Source organism: Hypomesus transpacificus, chromosome 18 (genome assembly GCF_021917145.1).
Source record: "Hypomesus transpacificus isolate Combined female chromosome 18, fHypTra1, whole genome shotgun sequence".
In the NCBI taxonomy this organism is placed as follows: domain Eukaryota; kingdom Metazoa; phylum Chordata; class Actinopteri; order Osmeriformes; family Osmeridae; genus Hypomesus; species Hypomesus transpacificus.
In genome coordinates, this window is record NC_061077.1 from 8,269,559 (window position 1) to 8,278,648 (window position 9,090).

A 9,090-nucleotide genomic window follows, 5' to 3' on the forward strand; every position below is an offset into this window, starting at 1 on the left:
CAATTGTGCAGGTTTGTTACATACTCCATATATTATACAGTATTGGTCTCTGCCATATAATGGAACTAAATGACACTCTTCTGTTGTTTAAAACCCTCAGTTTCATGTAGGAACAATTTTCTTTCTAACAGAAAACTTCTAGAAACTTATAGAAAACTTCCCAACAAACTTCCCAACAAGATTATGAATGCATTATGAATGAATGAATTTATTTCAGACAATTTTACCTTGAGTAAGCAAGTCATGATTTCTGGAAAGACACATTGATGTTGGTTTTTCCAAATGTTTTGGGCACTTCACTGTTTTGGGCACTTTGAGCACCATAAACCGAGTGCCATCTAGCTGTTCTGAGAAGTCATTGCGCCCCACAGAGAGAAGTAAGTTTTAGGCCACTGATTAAAGTAAGTTTGTTGTGCAAAAATGTTGACCCTGCCAAACAGCTTCCCATTTGTTGTGAGGCTATGATGCCACTTAGGTAGACAATGTTCACTCTACGCATAGCCTAATCTTCAAAATGCTACCTTGCAATTGTAGACTACGGCATTTAGCCTTGTTCAGACTCCGGTTAATTGCAGAAAATGTCCTCCGCATTTCACGCCCGCTCAGCTGACTGTCGAACCAATTTACTCCGTCATTAGATTTTCACATGGGTCTTTTAAAGGTTTCTGTGTTGGTTTTGGTTGTTGTAGCCTACATTAGAGTTGCGTGCACTGTCTTGTGGCTTAAACTGCCTACCCAGTCATGTATTTGCCAGTGAGCTATATCCGCTTTTCTCCGATTTTTGACCCTGGCCTGATTGTTGACTACGTGGGATGACCTGTATCGCCCTGTCTGCTTCTAATTACGAACCCTTGTCTGAGTATTGATTACCCTACACTCAGATTGCCTCACAGTCTGCCAGATTATATGACCCTCGCCCTTGCATGGGCTGCTTAACTTCCCAGCTCAATCGAATCATTTTGATTTTACCTTATAGCCTACTGTGCACATTAGGCTACACCATAAACCAAGTATAGTGTAACCTAATATGTAAGCCAATTAATGTAACGAGTGGATTTAACTCCTGCCTCATGCCTCTTCAAAATAAGATTCATTGGCTTTGTATACAGTTTTTTGTTTGTCTTATCGATATGGAAGTCAGAGCAGAGAAGAGCCTATTTAGTTTTATTTCCAGTCTGCTAGATGTACCGTCTGCCACTTAACACCCCAAAAACCAATATTTTGCTTTGTACAGCTAGGCTAAGGACTTTGGTGATGAAATCAGTATCATAATCAATAACACACACAAAAACAGTCCACCAATTAAGTTTTATTAAGAGATAGGCCTACATTATAACAGCAGCAGTATTCATTTTATATCTAAATTACTTGGTTTTACACATTTGCAGCTAGTCGGTATATAGCATCGGCTAAATGGGTTTGGTATGGTTGCATTTTCTATTCCAAATAGCCTACGCCCTGCGCCTACATCATGCTGAGGCCTATGCTGCAACTGTAAATTAAATAGCCTGAGTTGAGGGACTTTCACTATCATGCTTTCTAGTCTGTAAACAAACAAAACATTAGTTAAACATTTTAAAACTTGACCCATGACATGATAAAACTGCAGCAGTCCAGGATGAAGACAGTGATCAGAGTCAGAGCAGGTCGTGCTACAAGCAAATTCAATTAAATCGTTTAACAGGAAAGTGATACAAAGAATTTGACCAGACCAGAGAACCACGTTTATTAGGCTCGTAGCCTAAACTGACCAAGAAAAACGAGTTTGACTGTTTAGGAGTAGGTTACGTCCGCCCACATTCCTCCATTAGGCTATTCCTTGAAGATCCCAGATTTTCTTGTTAAAATCACAGAAATTCTTGTCTTCACTTGTTTCGCTATGAAGCAGGGCCAAAGGTCTGAGCAAGCAAAATTCAAAGACGGAATATTGGCTTAAGGCCAAATACATATTTTTTTTAACGCTTTGGAAATTCTAGATTTGAAGATACAAATCCAGATTGAAAATTGGGTTTGAGTCTTTGAATAGCCTATAGTTGCCTATTTAGGCTACTTGAATATCGAGTGATCATGGACTAGGCCTATCTTACATGTTTTACAAAGCCATTTTACCTTTTTACCATGCACGAATATAAAAAGTGGGAACGAAAGTATTAAATATGTGAAAAGTAGATGGAGAGCAAAGGACAAATTATATGTCCCGAGTACCGACGTTATAACGAATAGTCTCGGCCTAACAAAGAAAAAAACATCTTTACGATTTTGACCATTTTACTTTCCATGTTTTTTGGTTTGTTTTACTACTCCAAGATTCACAACTTCCGTTCATTTAATTTGAAATGTTGCAATATGGCTAATAGAAAATTGAGGGTTATGCCACTATAAGTAAACAAAGATCTTCGTGAAATGAGAGCCATCGATGTTAGCCAATCATGTTGAGCAATCGCGACTGATAGGATGTTTAGCCAATAGTGGAATTCCAAGAAAACTCACCCCGCTTCGTCTTTCCACTGTTCATTAGTTCACATACAGGCAACAGACTTGAATCCAGACCTGGGATACCGGAGCGTATTTTATGGTTAGACCTGGCAAAGTTCCCTTGTAGGCACCAGCCATTTGTAAACAATTAGCCTAGTTTATTATTATGAAATGTCTTTCCGAAAAATACGCCAGTTAAACGGTGCGCTTGTGCTGAAAAGTGTAGTAAAAACACGTTTCAACCCCTTTAGAAGTTTTGCGGTTTCTTGTTTAAATGTGACATCAAACGGTTCAACTTTTAAATGTGGTGAAAACGGGACAATGGTAGGGTCGACACCCGTATCATCCGCATATCAGACTCACAGATCTGCTGAGGTTTCAAAGCCTGTTTCAGGACGGACTTACTGCTCCTCAGCAGCACCCAAGACTGACTCCAAAACTCACATGTGGTCAAGATACACTGAGATGAAAAGGCTTGTGCAGGGTAAGAAAAGACGTTTAAGACAGCGATTACATTACGCAACGTTTATGTTTTCTATCAGTCGTATGATGTTAACGCCTTTTGGATAAGACACCCAGGGCACTCTGCAGGGTTTGACTATTTTTTGTACACCAGCTGTTAGCAAACTGGTGGTCACGGGTCACCTGTAGATGGGGTCGCAGGAGAAGTATCTCGACATTCAAAAACGTATAATAGAAAAACAGCTGGTCGATCTAGATATGACAGAATGCTGCAGAAAATATTCAAGGCTACTGTATATTTCCTGAATTGCCCCCATTTCTTTCTAAAAATACAATGTAAAGCCAACGAGGGATGTAAACAAAGAAAACCATCATCGCTTTTCAACCAGTGGCCAAGGTCATGATAGCCTACAAGCGACCATCTCAGAGAGAGTTGTCCACTCATGCAAGCGCCTCCCTCATTAGTGCGGTGGTTAATGAGATACATTGTGGTAGGCTATTTTGATTGTCGAAAACCCACAAAAAAATATTACATCTTGAGATTATCACTCTTTTGCAATTGATTAATAGGCATAGGATCTCAAAGTCGTCTTTAGAAAGCAGAATGGAGTTGGCCAAAACAGTTAGGAAAAATCCTGGTCTACAAAACAGAAGCAGAATTCCTGCAAACCAATGTTGAATTCGGGACAAAGACTGTGCCATATTTTTCGTTCGATAGATATAATTCCCCCAGGTGTATGCAGCATTCTGAACCCCTCAACCATCTATGCCAACAATGAGGTGGACCTGGATCTAGTAGACATCTATGGCTTTGATTATGACTACACCCTCGCTCTCTATTCCAACTGCCTTGATGCCATGATCTTCAATACAGCTAAAGACTTTCTTGTCAAACAGTACAAGGTCTGTAACATTTTCAAAATAGCCTTATTGTTTCTAATGGATAAGGATATATCTAATAGTTTTAATATTTTCTAACAGTATCCTGAAGGCATCAGAAAGTATGACTATATTCCCAACTTTGCGGCACGTGGTCTGCATTATGACATTCAGAAGGTAAGTGATTTATATATCTTTTGACAGGTTTAAAGAGAATGCCTCTAAATGCTGAAAAATATAGCGTCATTCTATAGGTCTCTAAAAGTCTATCAATGGCCAGCAATTTTGCTAATTTTAGGCATATTATTCTCTAAGAAAGGCATCAGCAAAATAAACAATCATCATGGTATACACAGTACCTAACGTATCAAGCTTAATACCTATAGTATACAGTGTATACCTATAGTATACACTGTATACTATAGGTTACAGTATGTATTAGGGGTGTAACAATATATCGTGGAACAATTTATCGCAATACAAAGATTTTAAAATATGTATCGTAGAGTTATGACAATATTTTTACAATATGACGTCCGTTTAATCCTATTGCTTGAGCTTCCAGCACGCAACCTGCTCTGCACCTGCGTCATGCATGCATTCACTGTATTCACAGAAATTGCTTGAACTGAGTAAACTAAATTGTATGTACAACAAAGACAATTATTGAAAATGTTTAATGTTTTGGAAATAAGTCTGTTGAATTTCAGTTTAATTTAAAATGTTGTTCAAAATATCGGGAAGCGTATTGTATCGTACACCCAGTATCGTGATACGTATTGTATACGCAGTGAGCTGAGTTACACACCTAGTATGTATGTTACAAACATACATGGATGTTTGATGTAATGTTTTTTGCAAACTATTTTTTTTACTTTTGAGGTAGGGTATATAATCAGAGAAAATAAGAATATTGTGTATCCCCTTATGTTGACATCTGTGAGTGTTTTCCATACAGGGCTTCTTGATGAAAATTGATGCCTTTCATTATATCGAGCTTGGGACTGTGTACAGGTGAGAGGCTTGGCTATATTTTCTTGTTGCAGGCCATTCAGCTAACCCCTGGACTGTAATACCAACAATGAAGGGGAAAAGCTTTTCATGAACTGTTTACCTTAATAATTAATGAATGCTTAATATAAAAACTAATGTTTATGTGATATTTTTAATGTTAATACCACCTGTCTTACTTTTTTTTCTTGTGGTTAGCTTGTTGCTTTGATCAAAAGCCTTCAGAGATTGTTTTTTTCTCCAGAGGTTTAAAACCTGTTCCTGATGAGGAAGTATTAAAACTCTATGGAGGAACTCACCATCTACCTCTTCACGAAGTCAGTGACTTTTATGGCAAGGTCAGTACTTTTGAAGTCTATTCTGAAACCAGGTTAAATAATTTTAGAACTAGCAAACTAGCCACAAATGATAACTGGCAAGACAATGTACAGATATATCAGTAATTAAGACTGTGACTGACTTAAATTAGTTTAAACCCACTTCGCATTGGCCATTTGTCCGCTCTGTAAATGCAAAGAAGTAGTGGGTCAAAGTGACCCTAGATTGAGATTTGTTATTTTGATTGATACACTTGAGGAACATAGAATACATGTAATTAACTTTCATAGGAACAAATATGCCTGCTGGTACTAACATTTCAATGTCAATTCCTTACAACCTTTTCAACTTGCAGGGTCCTAAGATTAAACAGTTCATGGATGTTTTCTCTATCCCTGAGATGACTCTACTTGCGGTTGCCAATGACTACTTTATCTCCAATGACATTGAATATGACCCAGTCCATCTATATAAAGATGTTTCGGTGAGCAGCAGTGCAGTACATTTGTACACAATTCCGTTGGATCCAAACAAAGTAGTTCATTTGGGGAAAATGTGAAATACTTCTATAAGATGCTAGAGTTTAAGTTCTGAACTAGTCATAGAATTGCAATAATGGCAATACCGTAACGTGAGGCTTTAATCTTCCCTGGCTACTCCAAAGTTTTGTGGAGGTCTGCTCCACAAAAAAAGTTCCATTTTTGTCGAGCTGTTGATTTTTTGTCGTACTGTCTCTTTAAAATAATTGGATTCTAATGCTGTAGAGGGCCCACTAGAAACATTTAGGGAGAAAGAGAGACAAATTGTACGTCAGTAATTGCTTTCAGTCCCATCCAAATCCTCCTTTTTCAAGTAACAGAGAACAAGTTTGTTTTTTTGTCCCCAAGAGTCAAATTCTGTTTTCCAGTACTTGTCACTCACTTTGTTGGAACCTTAAGGGACTCTTTTGTGATTTTGGGCATGTACATTGCTCATTTATGTTCATACAACTGTATAAACAGTCAGAGGGACTATTGCATGTGGCTGGCCTGGAACACGCTAGTTTAACTGCTGATCTGTATGACCGGATCTTAGAAAAGCAATTATGTCAGTAATTATTGAAGTAGCAGAAATATGTTAGTGGCCTGCAATCATGTGATAACATCCCCAAACTAGGGACTAATAATAGTAATAAATACCTGATTGATCCACAAGTGGAAACTGGAAAATGTCAGAGATTTTTTTTTTTTTTTTCAATATTTGGTATTGTACGGATTTCTTGTTGATAAAAAGTCTCAATCAAATCTAAATGTATCTGACTACAGGATGCCATTGGGATGGTGCACATCCAAGGTTACATGTACAAGTGGGTAATACAGGACCCGGGTAAGCTTATTCTTATTTGTTGTAGACTCCTTACAGAAAGGCTTTAGAAACATTTATCTATTGCTTAAATGCTACAGACAATAATCATGCTCCAAGCATGGAACAAAATGTTCCTTCAGATGTGGGAAGTTTACAAGTCAGAGACATTCCTCTCCTCATCTCCCTACCCCAGAGAAATACATCCTCAGAGGACAGGAGACACAGGCAGTTTTACAACGCTTGGCCAACAGTGGCAAAAAGCTCTTCCTCATAACCAACAGCCCCTTTAACTTTGTGTGAGTAAAACTAGCTATCAGTCAAATTACTGGACCAGGTTTGAAAAGTACCATACATTTGAAGTAGCAAGCAGGTAACACTCAAAATATCTGATCAATCATTGTATTTTACTAATTGATTTAGTGACAAAGGGATGAAGTACATGATTGGGAACAACTGGAGGGACTTCTTTGATATTGTAATTGTTCAAGCTGACAAACCACATTTCTTCAATGACTGTGTCAAGTAAGTGTGACACTCATGCAGTCTATCATGATTACAGATCTACACACAGTCCTTTTAACCCAGGGGAATTATGTATTATTATATTTGTTTGAATACTGTCTTGTTTATGATATTTCACACTTGTTACAGTTACACACTGGGATTAAGCATTTTGCAGAGTACATTTTTGTTGCTACATTTGCATTACCTGTTCCATATTTTTCATGTAAAAAAAAAGACACAGTTTGTTCCAATTAACATCTGTACTTGCTACTTCCAGACCTTTTAGACTGTTAGATACCCATGGGAACCTAAAGTGGGACAAGATCAAAAGCTTGGATAAGGGGAAGATCTACAAACAGGTAAAGAACATAAATGCAATATAATGTTGAACATCTTTTAAAAATATATTTAATTTACAAGGGCCAAATATGTTATTTGTAAGCCAGTATATCTACTATCTTTGTAATGCTAATGAGGTTGTGTTTTTGTGGTAGGGAAACTTATTTGAGTTTCTAAGGCTCACGGGATGGACAGGATCAAAAGTGCTCTACTTCGGAGACCATCTGTATAGTGACTTAGCAGTGAGTGATACAGCTTTCAGTTTTATTATTGAGGATACGGATGTGTCTGTATGGTAAAGTGATGCTCAATTCCTGTGTGTTCTGTAGGACCTGATGCTACGTCATGGTTGGAGGACAGGGGCTATTGTGCCAGAGCTTGAGGTGGAGACAAAGGTGGCTAACACACACCAGTTTGCCCAGACCCTCACTTGGCTTCAGGCACTTACTGGTCTACTGGAGCGCATGCAGGTACACCTACACAGTAAACTGGCAATGATACTGCAGTCATCCAGAAAGCTGACACGGAACAATCATAATTATCCAGGTTCTTTATTTTGCACATTGAGTAAATTGAAGTCCAGGCTCCAAGTGCACCTTAACTGGCTGTGTTGCATTCCTGTATTGGGCAAAATATTGGCTACTAAGTGGCATGATTTACATTTGGTTTGATATTGATGGAATTAATGTCACCTTCATTGGCCTTCTTTGTTAGATACATCGAGATCCAGAGGCAAAAGAAGTTCGGAAAGATTGGTTGAAGGAGAGGGAGGAGCTTCTGTGAGTTTGTCATCCTCAAACAAGTCAACATCTCTTATTTTACACATTACAGTTTGAACATGTTTTGTAACACATTCTGTTTGTTGGACATCCTTATAGAGCTGTGACAAAGAACTTGTTCAACCCCCAGTTTGGCAGCATCTTTCGTACCTGTCACAACCCCACCTATTTTTCCCGCCGACTCTGCCGCTACTCAGACCTGTACATGACCTCCATCAGCTGCCTGTTGAACTATGACCTGTCCTACACATTCTACCCTCGTCGTACCCCGCTGCAGCACGAGGCACCCCTGTGGATGGACCAACTGTGCACTGGCTGCATGAAGACCCCCTTCCTGGAGGAGATGTCACAAATTCGTTGATATAGCATTTCCCACATCTCATGCATCTGTTAGAGATTTACTGAAACATAGAGTATAAAGTGTATTACTTTTTGTTGGGATGGTTATACTGTAGTTCTTTAAGTTAGGTTGTGACGGGATGGGTTGGATAGGGTACCTAGTGTAAATATGTGTAAACAATGGAGGAAATGTTTGACAGCATAGGCCCTTTGCATATTCACTAGTATTTTTATTTCAGATTAGACATTGTATTTTTTTTACCATTTTTAATTAACGGAAATATTTTAAAGCTGGATTTTATGTAAAGAAAATGTTATCGCTATTTCTCAAAATCTCAGAAAGCAATCTCATTTGTTCAATAAATGCCTCAACTGCAAACCAACACAACCTTTTGGGGACACTTGCTTGACTGAATAAAAAAATAGCATCTGCTAAATATGTGAAAAAAGCCTAACTAAGAAAGAAGAGAAAATTAATAGATATAGATGTTTTTATTATAGACGATTGTAACTGATTAGCCAAAGCAGAAACGACATCTTAAATATTAAATGGTCATAACATGATAAATAACGTTTTCATTGTGTCGGGTAAACCAGAGCCATGGCCCCTGGGTAAACAAACGTCAACAAGGCTTTTATT

General features: G+C 38.2%; 1 protein-coding gene across 2 annotated transcripts; it reads left to right on the plus strand.

Moving 5' to 3' along the window:
• The first annotated feature begins 2,345 nt into the window (after positions 1 to 2,345).
• nt5dc2 (5'-nucleotidase domain containing 2) lies at positions 2,346 to 8,852 on the plus strand. Of its 2 annotated transcripts, none has more exons than XM_047041070.1 (14): positions 2,346 to 2,959; positions 3,656 to 3,840; positions 3,919 to 3,993; positions 4,775 to 4,830; positions 5,072 to 5,165; positions 5,501 to 5,629; positions 6,450 to 6,510; positions 6,683 to 6,785; positions 6,910 to 7,011; positions 7,271 to 7,352; positions 7,488 to 7,574; positions 7,662 to 7,802; positions 8,047 to 8,111; positions 8,242 to 8,488. In XM_047041070.1, exons 1-14 carry the CDS (start codon positions 2,647 to 2,649, stop codon positions 8,318 to 8,320), a joined length of 1,572 nt encoding a protein of 523 aa, XP_046897026.1. In that variant the 5' UTR covers positions 2,346 to 2,646; the 3' UTR covers positions 8,321 to 8,488. The 2 variants fall into 2 exon arrangements, with proteins under 2 accessions (XP_046897026.1, XP_046897025.1); XM_047041069.1 differs by having other exon boundaries at positions 2,485 to 2,959; positions 8,211 to 8,852.
• Positions 8,853 to 9,090: the final 238 nt, after the last annotated feature.

Bases quoted from the DNA above. Each gene is read 5' to 3' on its own strand.
- nt5dc2 (XM_047041069.1), top strand. From the start codon at position 2,647: ATGTCTTTCCGAAAAATACGCCAGTTAAACGGTGCGCTTGTGCTGAAA. The intron at 6,786-6,909 runs GTGAGTAAAACT...TAATTGATTTAG, and splicing joins AACAGCCCCTTTAACTTTGT to TGACAAAGGGATGAAGTACA. The intron at 7,353-7,487 runs GTAAAGAACATA...TTTTTGTGGTAG, and splicing joins AGGGGAAGATCTACAAACAG to GGAAACTTATTTGAGTTTCT.